Here is a 17,194-nt window from a genome sequence, read left to right as displayed (position 1 = left end):
CCGTTCCTTCTCCCGTTCTCACGCAGATCGGCCGGGAACTAGTGCATCCGTTCAAACGGACACTTCTCGATCTCGTGCTCCTTCCACTGTTAGCACTTCGCTTCAATCTGACCATCCTGGCTTGGGCTGGCAGTCGACCGCCGGGGCAAACTCTTCGCGAGCATCATTCAACTCTAGATCAGGTAGAMCGATGGCGGGGCTGATGGACGTTGACCGTAGCCGTACCCGGAGGGATAGAACGTTTGTCGGTAGTGAATGCGCCGTATGCGAGGAGCCACTAGAGCATACCCTCCGCGGAGAGCGGGTCCTCCAGTTCTCCTGCACACACGTGGCGCACGAAGCCTGTTTCTACGAGTATATCAAGGAGTTTGAGGGCCAATATTGTCCGACCTGTGATGCCCCATTGGGGCTGGATACCAGCCGCGGCGGCCATGTACTTGACATCGGTAAGCGAAAGATGCACTTCGGACAGCATAGTGATTGCAATTGCTGGCATACTGACCATCCTCATTGTAGAAAAATTGAGCAACATTGTGCGTTCGGTGACTAGCGATGCAGCCACGCACCGCAGTGGTTTGACCACCCCAACCCCATGGGATCAGCCATCAGCTCGTGGGCGAGCACCCAGCGAGACGGGAAGCAGGTCATATAACAATCGCGACAGTCGGGATATCTGGGCGAGAAGGGATAGCCGCGATACGGGAAATACGGGCAGCCATCGCGAGCGCGAGCGAGTGGAGCGGATGACTACAGGMTCACGGCAACAGCATTCCAGAAATGGAAGTGGTGCAGGATCGTCGGGCGACTACGATGCTCAGCAGCAGAGCAATGGCAGGCGACATGATTATGACGTTCAAGCCATGGAATCCGATCTTAGCCCTCGCGCGGCTCCCACGAAGAACCCCATCCCCGCCCCCACAGTGACCATCCGCAGCGAATTCCCGACGCTCAACCGGTCCAGACAACAGCAATCTTTGACGTGCTTGGTCACAGTGGAAGTTCCCGAGGGAGTATGGCATCCGGATTCGGACGACTTGCGACAAACTTCGTCCGGTGCGTCGCAGCCGCAGGATGAGCCTTACGGCGGCGTGGTTCGCTTTCCGACTGCGGATGCTCGATCCATCCAATACGAACCCCAGGAGAACCTCGACGAAATCGCCGAGGAGTTGCGGACGCGGGTCGACAACTGGCACGGCCTTGAATTTTCACGGTACATTTTCTTCCAGACGAGGTTCTTCATTGACGAATACTGATTGACTTTTAGGTTCGGAAAACTCCGCTTGCATGGACACATGCGCGTGGGCAAGGATCGCGAATCATGGCAGGACCTGGAGTGCTACCTTTTCGCTGAGATGCTTATTTGTATCAAGGAAAAGAAGACAAATGCTCATCAGTATGATGACCCGTCGAAGCGAAAGACTCGGAGCTCGCTGAAGGGCTCGATTCTTATCAAGAAGCATCTCAAGACTATTGAAGCGTCGCCTGGTAAGCTGACAACGATTTTCAGAAAAGGTACCTGATGCTGACCACCATAGATGAACCTGTCCTCACGCTTAATCTGTCAGTCAGCGAGCTTCCTTGCTTCTACCTTCGCTTCCAGAGCCGAAACGAATTGGAGATCTGGCGTCGAGCTCTTCGCGATCTTCATAGCTCTGATGCATTGTCCCGACACACCGACTATGACCTGGATCATTCTGGAGCTGAGGAGGAGGACTACCGGGCCAGCCAGGTCAAACGACAGGCGTCAATAAACTCATCCTACGGTGCCGGCCGGTCCAACAACACAGCCATCACGGATTACACCACCGGTGCAGATAATCTGTCCACGTTGAGTGTCCACATACCTCTCGATATTGTGGTTGTTATTCCCGTTTCTTCGTCCATGCAGGGGCTGAAGATCACTCTCTTGCGGGACGCACTCAAGTTCCTCGTACAAAGTCTTGGACCTCGAGATCGTATGGGATTGGTAACTTTTGGCTCCAGCGGTGGCGGCGTGCCCCTTGTTGGAATGACCACCAAGTCGTGGGGGGGATGGAACAAGATCCTCAGCTCCATTCGACCTGTCGGACAGAAGAGCCTTCGTGCAGATGTTGTCGAAGGTGCCAATGTTGCAATGGACTTGCTGATGCAGCGCAAGTCCAACAACCCCATTTCCACGATCCTCCTGATCAGCGACTCCTCCACTTCAGACCCCGAAAGTGTCGATTTCGTGGTGTCTAGGGCCGAAGCTGCTAAGTGAGTTCCTCCATCACGGAAAATTAAGGACATAGATGACTGACCATTTGCAGAGTGAGCATTCACTCCTTCGGTCTTGGACTGACTCACAAGCCCGACACAATGATCGAGTTGTCCACTCGCACAAAAGGCTCGTATCTGTACGTCAAGGATTGGATGATGCTTCGAGAATGTGTTGCTGGCTGCTTGGGCGCATTGCAAACCACTTCGCACCAGAACGTCAAACTGAAGCTACGTCTTCCTGAGGGTTCGCCTGCGAAATTTGTGAAAATTAGCGGGGCTCTCCATACAACCAAACGCGCTACAGGCAGAGATGCCGAGGCGGCTCTCGGAGACCTTCGATTTGGGGACAAGCGTGATGTGCTGGTACAGTTGGTCATCCAACCAGACAACTCCACGCAGGAGAGCATGCCGCAGGACCCCTGGGAAAGCCTCGTGTCTGGATTGGAAGCTCTCGGAGGTGGCTCCGATGCAGACGAGCAACGCGTGCTGAGCGTCGAGGAGGTTCCCTTGATCCAGGCGGATCTCACTTACGGTGATCTCCTCCGTGATGGCCACCTGACGCACTCGCCTCGTCCGTCACTGCTTACCGTGCCCATGCTTCCGTCCAATCCGAGAGCCAAGAATGGCCGACCTTCGACACCACCCATTCCTCCTCACCCGTCCATTGTCCAGCGGCGCATGGAGTTGCTCACGTCCGACATGCTAACCCGAGCCTTGACACTTGTGACTCGGGGGCAACATGACCGCGCACAGCATCTCTTGACCGAAACTCGAAGCATTCTTAAGGGTCTTGGTAAAGGTGGCCTTCCGCCGCTACCGCCAAGTGCTGTAAAACCGGCCAGTCTCAGCGATGCTGGAAGTCGTGTTGAAACTCCGACGTCGACCTCGCCGAGATCCTCCAACTTCACCGAGGGTCAGTCGTCTGTCACATCAGATACCGCAACTATTGCCCCTGTTGCCGCGGTCGACGCACAGACCATCACAGCCCTGGATGCGGACCTGACGTCGGCAATGGAGTGGATCAATCACCCTGCCGTTTTTGGGAGAGACTCGCGCAAGGCGGTTTTGCAGGCGATTGGAGTCATCTCGTCGCAGCGCGCTTACACATATCGCACGCCATCCGAGGCTCACTGGGCACAGCGAGTCGCGGGAATCCGACGATTGACCGAGCGGTCAAAGGAATGGCGCGAGACTGGAGACGATGCCTTGACAGAGGAGTAGTCAGTTATTTGGATGATCCTCTCCTCTTTGTTCTTGGTGGTGTTTACCTTTCCCCTTATTCTACTGTTTCATTATTCACTTGCACCTTTTCAATCCTGTTTACCTAATATTCTTTCTTGTCCCTGGTTACGCGGCTGAGTTGGGAGGCATTTCTTGTTATGATACCACTTTGTTCCACTATGACGGCGCAGCATGATACCACGGATTTCCCCTGTTTATATCACCTTGTTTGCATCTGATACTCCTTTTTCTGTGACGAATATACCTGTTTATAAATCACCTAATCATGCTTTTTAATGCTATTCGGTCAGCGGCCGGTGGGGATCTTGAATATGGATAACCTGTACGTTCTCAGTGGAGGGAGGTTAGTCATGCTTGAGCGTCACATTATTAAATCCTGCGGTTCCTCAAACTGTTTTGCTTCTCAAATGATACTCTCGGTTGTTTGTAGCGCAACCTAATGTGACGATTGAATCCTCGTCTGCTGCAAGCCTGCAGAAAGCTATAGCGACATATATGCTCTTCATATCCCCAGTTAGGCCTCAGGGGCCTTTGGCACAATCCAAGTCTGACATTGGGCCCTAAAGGTACAGTGTGTTCGCCAACCAGCACCTTGATGTAGATATGTTGTAGCCGCCAGCTAGCTTGAGTGCTATTTCCATATGAAACATCTATGACGTATTGCAGGGGCGCGAGAGAGCGGATGAGGTCAACCACTTCGTCCTTAACAACTCTTGTTTGTTCCAGCCACATCTCTTCAAGGTCAGTCGGATTCAGAACGTCAGTGTGCTAAGAACTGTACTTGCACGCAGCACGGCAGCCGCCTTGGAAGCGAACCAACCGGCCTATCCTGACGTAAACAGGCACCCATTCACTGAATCAAATGGCGATGATCAACACAGCGAAGCGCCCCTATTCAAGACTCTAACAAGGTCTTGTTTTTAAGAGAGCCCCAAGTCGATGACCGTATGACGATATCGTATGATACTGTATGATACACTTTCGCACCAGGAACACGGCACATACTCCGAACGGAGGGGACTTATGCAGAGCCGGGATGGTCTGCAACAGCATGAAGCATCAGGTACACACCCTCGTATACTAAATTTATCACCAGTAGACGGTGTTTGAAGGTGTGCACTGTGTAGATCGGGTGATGATGATGCAGTAGGTACTTCCCGGTTGAGATTGGACCCATGTAAAGGGAGGGGATGATAGACGTGCATCAGGATGTGGTAAGAATAGAAAGTCCCCCTCATGTCAGGACGGCGCACTGCCGTACAGAGTATCGACTGTGCATGTCTGGTTGGAAATATCGTGGTCAGTGGTGTGTCAAGACAAGGCGCCTACCCACCAACAATCTGCAAATAAGCTTCGTCTAATCTCGAGATAGGTACTGGGTACCAGACACAGCGTCAACGTATCTACTATGTGCACCGGGCTGCAGGGTTGATCTTTGAGCCTGATGCTTCCTATCCATTCTCAGGTTGGTAGATGTTTACGCGTTAACCTCGAACGGAGCACGATGATGGTTTGGGTAGCATGAGTGACAATCTCTAATCAAGTGAGGTTAAAATTGAGGTGATTTCCAAAAATATCTTCTGACAAGCATAATAGTATCCCTGTGGGGATCGGCAACCCGATTGAGCGCCCTATGAGGTGTGTAGTGTGTATCAAAGCTAGCCAGGTTTGGGTCGAATATATCAGTATACATAGGAGTCTTTTGACTACATTAAGAAACGGCGCTTGTAGCTTGAGTTCTACTGGATAGACCAGATGAAACGGACATGGGAATCGTTTCGACGCCATAACTCGAGTGAGATATCTAGGTGTTCAACGGTGCAAGTGGGAAGGGTAACAGTGACAGCGAGGAAGTGTTCCTTGCATGGTAGGCTAAGTAAATTCAGCATGGTGGAAGACTGCTAAAAATGGAGTCTTCACAATCGGCCAGCGTTTACAGAGATTGAGGGAGATCTGACGGCGGGAAGTGTGGGCATCCATGTCATACGTCACGGGAGGATTTTATTGGCAAGGGAAGCGCCGGGAGATCCAAATTTAGTGATAGAAACGAACTGTCGAGTCTATAATTAGGTTATACAGGGAGTTGCATTTCTAAAGTGCGCCTCTGATTTGTTGGTGGAATTGTGAACTGAGCCATTGTTGATTTTCTGGAGTTGAGCAACCCAGAAATTGGAGGAGCCTATCTCAATCCCGCAGCCAGAGCCAGAAATAGACGAAAATAGAACACTCTCAGGCATAAGCTGCAAGCTAGAGTCAATAGCTTGCACTGCTGAGCCAACCAGACGATGAGATTTATGATGTTGATGCGGGAATCCTTGTCAAGAGCAACTGAATCCCCGCATGTGCAATCAATCTGACAATCCAATCACATCTCAAGGTGTGAGCGCTAGCTTGGCAAGATTGGTACTAGCGCTCAATTGAGTAAAGATCATGCGGCTAAACAGCATCAATCCCACTTCTTTGATTGGCCGAGATTTGCAGCAAGAAAGGGAACATCAATTGTACTCTCAGAAAGGCAATGATTCATGGGCTTGTCAATCCACTTTCGTTCGGGTTAGGATTGACAATTCTGAACCCGCTGCTCATAGAATACTCTAATTTTGGAAGCACTTTGTTAAGGTGACTGGATCTCCTTCACTCCAGCGCTTGCTGTTCTCCAATCATGTAGACTTGACTGCATGCTCCCACAGAACTCTCTCTCTAGAGAGTCATATATCTTCCGTGCTTCTACGAAAGCGACCAATCCCCGGGCAGGAGGGCTTCGGGAGTCCTGTCTCACTTTTTCACCTGCATCGATCGACCATCAGACCCACCAGAGAGGTTGAAGAATGCCGTCGCAGCTTAATCCTTGCACATGCAGGCTGTTCCTCAACCTAATACTCCGGACTTCACAATCCTTCCAATATCGCCATGAAGTTTCCATTCTAAACCGTAGCAGTAGTTATTTTAGGATCCGGCACAGACATTGCGGATTAGAAAAATTGCATTCAGGTCGAATCTCTCCTTGTGATTGCAGGACGAAAAATCCTAGCTTCGGCCTGCTAAATGACTCCTGCGCAAACCTTCGCTCTCTGCCAGTTACTGTAACGCAGGAACCGCTGGATAACTTCAAATTCGAGTTTGAATGCTTAAAATAGAGCTTTTCAAGTGATATTTGCTTTGTAAATTATAATTGAAACCCAGGAAGGCCTTCTGTGATGCATAGCTTCAACATATCGTCTATATCCAAAATTCTGCGTATTAAGATTTTGGTATTACATTGTATTTCAGCGGCATGTATGTAACAGCAATACCACATGGTTGGATCCGTACTACCGCCAAATAAACTGTGATCTAAATGACTACTATCGATACTACCCTGTGCCTGACTCATGTTCATGTGGGAAAAATCGTCCTCAATCCTGTTTGTACCTTACCCATGATCCTTCGAGGGTGGACTCGAGGTGGGAGGATTCCAAAGTCCAAACATGGCTCCGTAGCTTGTTGGTGGCGGTGAGGCTCAGCTTAGATATACCTACATAACCGCTCCATAAGTATACGATAGCTTCAGTAGTCCTTGGGTCTTTCCCTTTTTGGTACATAGGGCCAGGAGGCCCATGCGGTCAGCACGTGGGAAAAAGCAATAACCAAATGCAAAAACGGTTTTGATTGGCAGATTACTGGAATCCTTTGACAGTCCACAATATCCAGTAGGCTGGGATAGTTCCGCCAAGCTGTTGCTTTTTCAAGGCTAGAGCTAAAGGATTGATAGCTGTATGAAACTGATTACTGTGGTTTATTTTTGCGGTGTTCAAAACTTGTTTGAGAGGGCGTTGGTTTCATTGTGTTACAATAGTGCTTCTAGTTTGTAGACGAGATTGTGGCCAAAGAATATGCATGCTACCACAATTATCAATCCATTTCATTTGCATCCTATGGATCGCATGATACACAGAGACTTTGTAACCAAAGTATTCCAACGCCATCAGGTCCCAACCCCAAATAAACAACGTGAAGTAGACCCCGATCTCCCTTTTCTGTAGCATCAGACAACCCGCACCACTTGAACTCCACCTTCACATGTTAATCATGAGCGTCATCCATCACCAGGACGTCGACGCTGCTCATCGCTCACATAAGATATTGTATAGTGGCTGAGAACAGAAGACAGATATAGAGAAACATTCCATGCCGTGACCCAAATACTAACTCCCGTCGTAGTAATAATAGAGGAACAAAAGAGATGACTTGAATGAAGCACAGCTTCATTCTCGTATATACTAAGTGTAAATATCTCAAGTGCGACCAGACGTGTCGATCATCTTTCTTCTGACTCATTGGTTCTCCTCCTCTTCCCTTTTGGTGGAGGATCGAGAGACGGCGCGCGCTTAAAAGTCACCGTGCGCGTAATGATGTGCTGTATGCTGACCGATCCTTCCCGTGCGCTTCTTGGAGACTCAGTACATCTAAGTCGTAACTCTGATGGAGAATAGGGAGATTGAATCGAATAAGCACTGTATGGAGAAGTCATTGCTGGTGAATAAGGAGGAGGGATGCCAAGATGTCGTAGAGGAGCGAGGCTTCTCGCAGACTGAGGAGCCGATGCTGGTGATAGAGAAGGGATAGATTTAGGAGTTGATGTTGTCGACGTCCCGATGGAGAAAGAGCCGGTCGAGGCACTTGACGGGACAGATATAGGTGTAGGCCGACGTCTGAAGTACGTGCATCTTGGAAAGCAAGCTCCAGCATCGTCTGCATCCGCGAAAACAGGACTTAGTGCTCTCAGGAACTCTGTATAAGCTCGTGGAGGTGGCACCGATGGCCCATTGCTTCCCTCTCGTCTGTTCGATACAGGTCTTTCCCGGAGTTCTGACGGAAAGGTCATATTCTTTGTGGCCTTTGTGGGTGGGTTCGATGGAGTCATAGTACTGAGAGGAGGGCAGATGAGTCCAGGTGCTTTGGTGCTCGCAAGGCACTTGGTTGAGCAATTACCCGAGAACCGAAGGTATCATAGACAATATCAGGACGTGAGACGAAGAGAGCTTTCACTCAATATATGCTAACTTCAGAGGGGCCACAGAGTCTAGTAGAGACAGGGAAAAAAAAAAGCCAACGCCAATTTTAGAACAATGATAGCTCAATCGAGATTATGATGAAATCTTGGAGGCGCAGGGTTGAATATATCCGAGATCTCGAGGACTATATGGCGGAGCCATTAGTTTCAGTAAGTGACGGTAAACATAAATATTATTTGTTTCGAACTGTATCAATACATACAGGTATCTTCATGTCCCAAATGTCGGCTATAACCCCAGACGGGTTAGTGCATGCAAAGTATCCTCATGCGCGGCAGTTCGTCCAAAATAGTAACAAACACTAGCACGTTACTTTCTGCCACTTGCTTAGACCCTGGCCAAGAAGTGTAAAAAAAGAACCTGAGCTTTTTCGTCGCTTTCTAAAATCAGAATACTGGAGAACGGATGGCTTGTTTCTATCTTTGACGTGGTGCAAATGTCGAATCGAATCGCCAGGGTTGCTGACCCTCTCCAAGTGGTTGTGCTTCCTGTCTGGCAGAACGCAGAAAGTAAGAAATCACGGTACCCAACAGTCAACTTAGGTCGTCCCAATTCCAGTCAAGAGCAGAACAGAGATTAATGCAACGGAAGCGTCAACTCCTGACTGTTTTGGGTCACTATCTTATACTGCAGACATCTTTCCATCAGAGGTGTTTTTGTGGCAGACCAGACTCCAGAGCTGGCGATGACTTTCTTTGTCGCGCGCCATTTGAACTGCTATATTTCAACCACCCTACACTAATCATGTTAAAACCCGCCTTCTCCTTGTCCAATGCTCAGTATCAGGATATGCCCGCGATTTGCTGAAGCGCAGTCCTCTTGCTCATAATGCGCGCGGCTCCTTCAGTTCAGAGGCGCTCCCCGTCATATTGTTGTCGCCCGAGCCAAATACGGCCATCGTTGGTTGTCATCCTTCATAGGCGCCCACAACCTGACACAATTCATTTCCGAGGAGAGCAAGTATAGCTCGCTTGGACAATGAGACGCCGACCTCAATCATAATACATCGCTACCACCCAGTCACAGCTCCCCAGTTCAATTTCTTCATGACGCAACTTCGGTCCTTGCTTAACATATCTCATATGCAGTATTAACTGTACGCAATCGACGCGTCCGTGCTGTGTCACTTAGCTCTTTGCACGTCATGAGCGCTAGAGCGTACAAAGGGGCTGAAGTGACTGGTTAACACTGGTCCTGTTCTGAGAATGATTCGCGACGGAATCCTCATTGATCTCTTCACAAACCAGTAACAGATAGACCTGGCCCTTCCTATCTCTGAGGCATCCTTCAAGGCTTTCATGGTATGTGTTTGCTGGTCTCTTCTCTTCCTCATCAGTAATGTCGTACATGTCTATTAGCTAGGGTTTCCTTCCTTCTTTCTTTGGCCCTTCTCATTTTTTAGTTCTCTTCATTGCAGCTTTTACCACTCAAGGGTGTGAGCTTCCGTGGAGAGTGCCTCCACAAAATGATTCATAGCGCTGAACTGCAAATGTGTTTTCAAGCGCTTCAACGCAGTCCTTCAGCCAACCCTTCTTATGCTTATGCCTTCCGCTGCCTCTATATGTTGCACCATTCTACCACAATGAAGACTATCAGGATGGGTCGATATGCTAGGATCGGCACAGGAGCTGATACAAAAGCCCTAGTGGCTTCACGCCATTCTCATTGTCCACAGGGTTTCCATCTGTGTCTTTTTCTTGCATGGAAATGTTGGTGGTATTATACGTCTTTGGCAGCCTTTCTGCAAGAGCTTATCTGTTTGGAGGTGCTCAAAACTATTTGGGTCCCGGGTTGTCTAAAAGTCCTCTTCAGCGGAAGTTCCTGATATCTACTTTGCACATAGCTAACTGAGGGAATGTTCATAGGTGACAATGTTGATGTCTTGATCTCGGTTCTCTGGAGAATTTTTGAATGCTTATTTCAGCAGTGGACGTGCCCAGCGAAGTCACAACAATAATCCCTATTTCACAATATGATGTTACTGCATTGGGTTTCCACTGCACTTTTGGTTGGCGCAAAGTCACAAGCGGTTGAAGACCGTTTTGCTCTTCAGGATTCAAGGCCGCACGTTTCTCTAGCCAATAGTGGAAGCTTGATATCGCGTCCGCAGCAGCACAGAATGAGTTTATTAGTCTGATTCCATGAGGCCATGCTACGGGGCCACAGCGTTCCATATCTGTGTTGCGTCACTTGCAGCGAAAACCGTAGGCTGCGTGCTTCGAAGTAGGTCAGTGGATGCCACTTTTTCCAAAGTTTAGCTCATTAAATTTATGTAACTGACCGAGCAATTTACCAAGCCGGTTTGTCGGACCTCGGAAGTGTCGTCATGGCTATATCAGTCAGAAACCAAACGACTAAGCGGATACCCTGTTGACGCCACACAAGCGGCTCGTGGAAGCGGCCCCTGACATGAACAAAGAAAACAAGCCACCGGAGAGGAAAGCCAGCGGGCTCATACCATATGGCTGAGCTCCTGTTGTGAAGAACTTGATTGACGTCCAGTTTGCCTTTGTCTTCGATGTTGGAACAAATCGACAGCCATCTTGATGTGTCAACGCGCGAGTGCTCATGCTGCTCAAAACAATAGCTGCGGATTAGACTCGCCGAAATAATTCAGAATTGACGCGCAGAGTAGTAACCAATATTCTAAGGAGTCACTGGCCCTTGATCTATTTGCGTCGGTGAATGGCTATGCGCAATGTTACGCGTACACACGAAAAACGAGAGTCTGAATGATTAAAACCACGTCTCTGAAGCTTGTCACGCCATTGTATGTTTCAATTGCCACACTGAGCATGAACTGATTTGAACTGTTTTAGCAACGTCCACCGATTCATATGTTGAGCGGTATAAGACTAGCTCCTGTTCTCATAAAACGAACCACGTTTCTAACGAATGCGAAGGCGTCAAAGGGGCAGAGAGTACGAAGGAGGTGTCTCAATACTCTGCTTTGGATACTTCGCGGACCTTTCTTTGATTGAGAGTCACGTCTCTCCGGGGAGTTTTTGATGCTTCTTCATGTTTGTACTATCCCCGAACTTTGTGCTCTATACAAGTGAGTCCCTGCTAATTAGCCCCAGTTTAGAGATATTTTGCCTATGCGATTAGGCAGCCTCGTTATGCTCTCACGCTTAACCCAAGACCATCGCATGGACTCAACTATCATTGATGCCCTTCGCTCATATCAGCTCTCACCACCCAAAGTGTGCATGTTGGGCTCTATTTCTAAAAGAGATCAAGCAGAAAGGCCTATGCGGGTGTTTATGTCGCCATTCGAATAGGTACAGACTGGATATGGGCAAAATCGCCAGTTTTCATACCGGCAACACGTGTTTCCCCGCCCCCTTTCTAGCACATTGTCGTGGAGATCCAGTATTTGATTATTCCCAACGCCTTGATGTGATTTCTTCTTAACGATTCTGTCTACTTTACTGACTGTTGCAGAATAGTGGACAATACCGTCAGCTGGTTGGTTCGCAAAAATAACAGCAGATCCCCACMATAACCAACAGCAACAATATCAACAACACGCCAACAGAAGCAGTAAACCCAAAGCCCCGAAACGCCTAGCCACCAAGAGCGCCGAATACCATCTGTCGGATTTGTGCTAACGCTATGCGATTGGTTATGGGATAGCTCGAAAATTTGACAGATTTTGCCCATTTTTTGGAGAGTGACGTGGGCTTAGATGAGCAGGTAGTGCCATCCTTTGCGATTCATGACGTCTCGCCAGTGGACTTTCTGTTTTTTTATTGACCTTCCAAAGTTCTCGAGACAAGGTGAAGGCACAGGCGACCATTCATACTTTTGGTCCGGAGAAGTTAGAAGAATATTGGATTCGGCGAAAGTTGGCGCGACAGGGTCGTCGGCGATTTTCCAAACCTCCTGCAGCAAGCGATACATCCTGCCAAAGTTGCCAAAATCGCCTAACTCACCCAGAGCTTCTGCTCTTTGAGCAAGGGTGTTCCTGAATGAGCTAGAGGGGGTGGAAAATGCGCCCGTGATCAGCAATGGCCAAACTAGAGAGCGGTCAAAACCGTATGGACCCGTTGGAATAAAACGGAGCACTTCTGCAACGGCAGTGACCAAGCTGATAGTGCTGAGTTGGCTGCGATCGAATTCTGGCAACAAGCTGTAGAGATAGATCCGAGCCGCTAGCCTAAACACGGTACTCATATTCTTGGTAAGTTTCTCAGAATCAATGACCCCCGAAGACGAGTACGGGCTCTCCAGCGTTGTGTCCACCGGCTCAGTATAGTCGATCTGCGCGCCGAGGGCGGAGACGTGATGGCGCACAGCCATATCGTCCACAAGGCCATCTACTCTCAACGAATCCAGGCAAGCAATTTCCGAGATGAGATACATAATGCGGTCATCACATCCCATCAGCTCCCGGAGCCCCGAAGATGTCCCACTTAGGTGTTTCGTGCGATAGGTGTGGGAGAAATGAGGGGTGGTCCGCAGCATCGTAGCGCCCAAGATGTCAATCCATGATGCGAGCGACATGCTGAATGGAGGTTGGGTAAAAGGGCCAGTGTCCGCGAGATCGAGCTTGTTGATGAGATTTGCGCCTGCTTGAAAATGCTCATTCCAAGGAATATCAGGGAGGTAGTCGTCTGGGGCGCCGACAGAGCCGTGGAAAAAGATCATTGCGAGCGTCGCGTCCAAGATTTGCTCATGTCCGTTGTCACTGTTGAGCGCTCTACAGAGTTGAGACACTGCTTCGTACCGATGTCGCATGATGTCGTGGTCAATCTTATTTGGCATCAGGCTTCTGCTGACTTTGAGGTGAACCGCGGCAACGCTCAGGCAACAATGGTAATAGGACATGTTCGTCTCCAACGAGTGGAGAATCGCCTGTGAGCGTGCAGGGCCTTGTTGGTGGACATCGAGAACTGGAAATATTAATTGCAGAACATTGTCGACGAAGTGCACGAGTAATTTTCGGTCATTTTCGTTGACCCTATGTGAGGTTCGCAGGTAAGACGACAAAGGTATTTTCTTGCGTTCAATCACCTGTGGCAGGGCATTGTGGTAGACAAAGTGCTGGGGTTGCTGAAAGCTTTCTTGGGGCCATTCATAGCTGGTAGTATTGAACAGGGACGCGTGAGGCTGCTGTGGCCCCCAATGACTCTGTGGGGGTATACCATTCAGGATGGTCTTCTGCTCGGTTTCAAAGTCAACATCATATGGATTGTAAGCATCAGCCCCCGACATCAGATTTGGAGTGGACAGTTGACTAGTTTGCGGGTTGTACAAGTTTTGTGGATCAACAAGCACAGGTTGACTGAAATCATATCCCACGGCGATTCGAGGCGGTAGATGACGATCGATGAAATCTTGAGTGAGCAGGTTCAGAAAAAGTTGCCCGACGCTCAAACCGACTAAGGTATGCCCACCTTGAAGATTGTTCTCCCTTTCCAACACTTTCGTGTGCCTGATTCGGGCCTTGATTCGATCCTTCTGGATGCGCCGTTGCTCTGCGCTCGCCCACCAATCCGGCCGCTTGTACTCGCAACGGACGCACAGGTTGGTACAATTCCTGCAAGCAGGATGTTCCTCATCACATTTCTTTCTTCGTAGACGACAGGTGTAGCAACCTGAACATTCTTCTTATCAGTGACACCACACTTCAAACGTCTCCGCAGCACTAGTAAATCGACAGGGAATGCGACAGGCTGCTTCAAAAACTGACCGGAACGCGAACGTCGAAAGAATTTGCCATTCGATTTCCCCTTTGACTCTGTATCTGGAGCTTCATTGCTCAAGGTACTGATTGACCGCGCGATCACATTTGACTGTGTGAGTGGCTCGCTTGCACCAGACATTGTTGAACTGAATCGCACTTTGTCCGAAGTGGTACCGCTTTAGGTGATCAAAGTTTGATTTCCGTCAAACTCTTACGTTTGTTCCTCACTTGTGTGGTGTCCCTGGATATACTGCGCATGCCACTGCAAAGAAGCTGTTGCAAACCTTGAAGCTATAGGAGACGAGGTGTCTACCGATAAGCGACTGAGCCAGCTGGTGCCGGACATGGTGCCTTAATATGTTCTGGAGATGAAGTCTTTATAGATTCAATATGCGATAAGCTATGATGCTTGGATGCTTCTATTTTTTGACGATGAAGGCGGTAGCAAAAGCAGGAGCTGCATGATGGCTGCGAACCGCGGGGGTAGATCTGACGCACGCGAACGAATGACAGGGCGACTAACGACTAAATTTGGGAACATTTACTTTTCTTAGTGGGGAAAAAAGGTGAGATTAGCCAACTTGAGCCTGGGGTTGTTGCCAATTTGGTGGTATCAATTTGGAAACTTGGAGACCAGGGTCCCTCGCTGGGGTCTGCAGCTAGCGACTAGCACAGCGGCTGCTAAGTCGATGATAGAGCATGATACCTTGATATGATTTGCAGAGACCCTGGTTGGTAAAGTCTACTCAGTGACGTTCTCGCAGACAGACCTACAGTCTATTGGCCCTCCATTTCTATGGCATTTTTCGAGGTCCGGGCTTAAGTCTCCGTGCTACATAGAGATCCTACATTCTTGCGATCAATCCTCATCAATCATTCTTCTCTAGAGTCCAAGCAACGATGACCTCCAGCATATACAGAGTATCCAAATATCGCTAACATTGCATATGTAAGGAATATTCTGGTCCCAGTTTCATTCGGAAACAAATAAACGGAAAGAGAATGCGAGCTTATTGGCCACTGACTGTTTCATATTAGACATTTTTTCTTTCTGGAGGGCCATCCAGCGACTGTTGAAACGATGTTAGATTGTTCGGCTGTGAACGGGCGGCTGCTGCTGCATGCCAAGCTTTATATTTTGATATTTTATTGGCTATCAGATCCAGTCACCAGTGGTTCGGTCAATTTAGCGGCGACACTAAAGCAAGCTCAAAAATTGAGGACAATCCAATAATGACCAGCCATTAGTGAAGGAGTGGATCTCGCAAATTGTATACTATCACCTTAATTAGCAACATTTAACCGCCAGCTTGCATTAGAAATGCTCCTTAATTGCTCAATCTGGCGGTAGTATTTGCAAAGCACGACAGAAATTTAGGTAAATAGGCGCAGAGTGAGAGGTAACAAGTGCCAATAACACGTACTTCATACTAATTTGCACTGATTTTGACCTTGATTGATTGATTGTTCCTGTAACCGCCATGATTCAGTTGACTTAACCATTGATTCCACTATTAATAGATCTTCGATATGGCTACTTCATGCCCTGGATTACCTAAGTTATCTCACACTTTCTTAGAAGTGGTCCTCTGCTGCACTCAACTTCAGCGCGAATAGCTACATAATTAGCAACATTCTGCGAGATAGTCGGCAAAGTCTCTCCGTAGTCAATAGCAAATTCGCATTAAGCTCCTTCTCTTGAATCTTGTTTCAGGATTGCTGTGGTTATAGATTCAAGTTTATCGTCTGTTGACACAAGATAGACGCCGAACTTGAGATCACTTTAGCCTCAGATCAATGCGTTCCCATTGAGCTTATGCGAAAGTGAGGTTGGATTTGACGCTCTTGTCGCGTGTTTTGGGCCAAATTAGCCATGTGGACTTTGTTTGAAGACTTCTGATGAAGCTCCTTCGCCTGATTGTTACAGGTGACTTGCATCTTTGTACATGTTTCTAGATCCCGACAAGCAAGACGGTGTGCACGCAGCGGATCGGCTCCATGAATAGTGTTCCATTTAACATCAAAACCTGCTACGCATCATCTTCCTGAAGGGAACGTATATTCCTCTGTGACTCTCAAACGGAGTACATTATGTAAGGCTTCTTGACAAAGTCTGATAAAGTTGGGACGCACTTATTGCTAGTAGCATAAGGACAAAAGAAAATGTGGGATTACTAGGATGATGTTCTTCGGCTTCACAGAACAAATGTTTCCTGACAACAATCTATCCATGACGGGACAAAGATCGAGGTTACAGTGTATATGACCAGCAATCTGTATGCTGCCGAGACTATCGAGTTCGATGTAACAATATCCGTCTGAGCAGGAGCCACCTCCGCCCAGATCTAAATCTCTGCTAAAATCCTGTGGAGGTCTTCAAGCTCCATGTCTTGGAGAAACATCTTCTGGGAGATTACCCCGTCTCATGTACTATCAGCTGAGAATTTGTGGACTGATAAGTAGGGTAGTATCGTGGAGGGGAAGGAAAGAAAAGAAACTGGGCAGTCGGTTTCTGCCTGAGTCAGTTCGAACTCTCCTGCATGTACATACCGCAATCTGGCACACCGACAAAATATCTTCCCCCAATCGACATCCTCGAGGGCCTTGAAGAATTATGTACGGTGATAAGTCCTGTCATTGGAACCTCCTGGATCAAGCATGATATAACCTTGCCACGGCCATGTAATCGCTCGCTTAATCTTGACGGGAGCATCTATGTAGATTTACCAGGTAAGAAAATAAGATGCAGCCAGGTTTCTTGCGTGCATCGGGTACTTAGACGAGTTTGGTGAGTTGACAGGTGGACTTCCCATCAGACTCGAGTCTTTCCTTGGCGTTTCTTAGTTGCTTCTAACTTCGTGTGAAGTCTCTGAAATTGAAGAAACATTTTAATCGCACGGGATGTGCGGCAGGTTATATAGGAAGATTCAATAGTTCGAGGCTGTTACTATCGTTTTGGGGAGCCCATACC

At 48.4% G+C, this 17,194-nt stretch overlaps 2 protein-coding genes across 2 annotated transcripts; one reads left to right on the top strand and one right to left on the bottom strand.

Annotated features, from left to right (window-relative positions):
• Positions 1-190: 190 nt before the first annotated feature.
• On the top strand, positions 191-3,459 carry Asppvi_008741 (uncharacterized protein; the record flags this gene model as incomplete). The annotated part of the gene is made up of 5 exons (XM_043304606.1): positions 191-446; positions 517-1,210; positions 1,265-1,485; positions 1,536-2,235; positions 2,289-3,459. 5 exons carry the CDS (start codon positions 191-193, stop codon positions 3,457-3,459), a joined length of 3,042 nt encoding a protein of 1,013 aa, XP_043160541.1.
• Positions 3,460-12,218: 8,759 nt separating this feature from the next.
• On the bottom strand, positions 12,219-14,362 carry Asppvi_008740 (uncharacterized protein; the record flags this gene model as incomplete). Its single annotated transcript, XM_043304605.1, has 3 exons — positions 12,219-13,873; positions 13,934-14,134; positions 14,230-14,362. 3 exons carry the CDS (start codon positions 14,360-14,362, stop codon positions 12,219-12,221), a joined length of 1,989 nt encoding a protein of 662 aa, XP_043160540.1.
• Positions 14,363-17,194: the final 2,832 nt, after the last annotated feature.

Source organism: Aspergillus pseudoviridinutans, assembly GCF_018340605.1.
Source record: "Aspergillus pseudoviridinutans IFM 55266 DNA, scaffold_6, whole genome shotgun sequence".
In the NCBI taxonomy this organism is placed as follows: Eukaryota; Fungi; Ascomycota; class Eurotiomycetes; order Eurotiales; family Aspergillaceae; genus Aspergillus; species Aspergillus pseudoviridinutans.
This window is presented reverse-complemented; position numbering and strand designations above follow the sequence as displayed.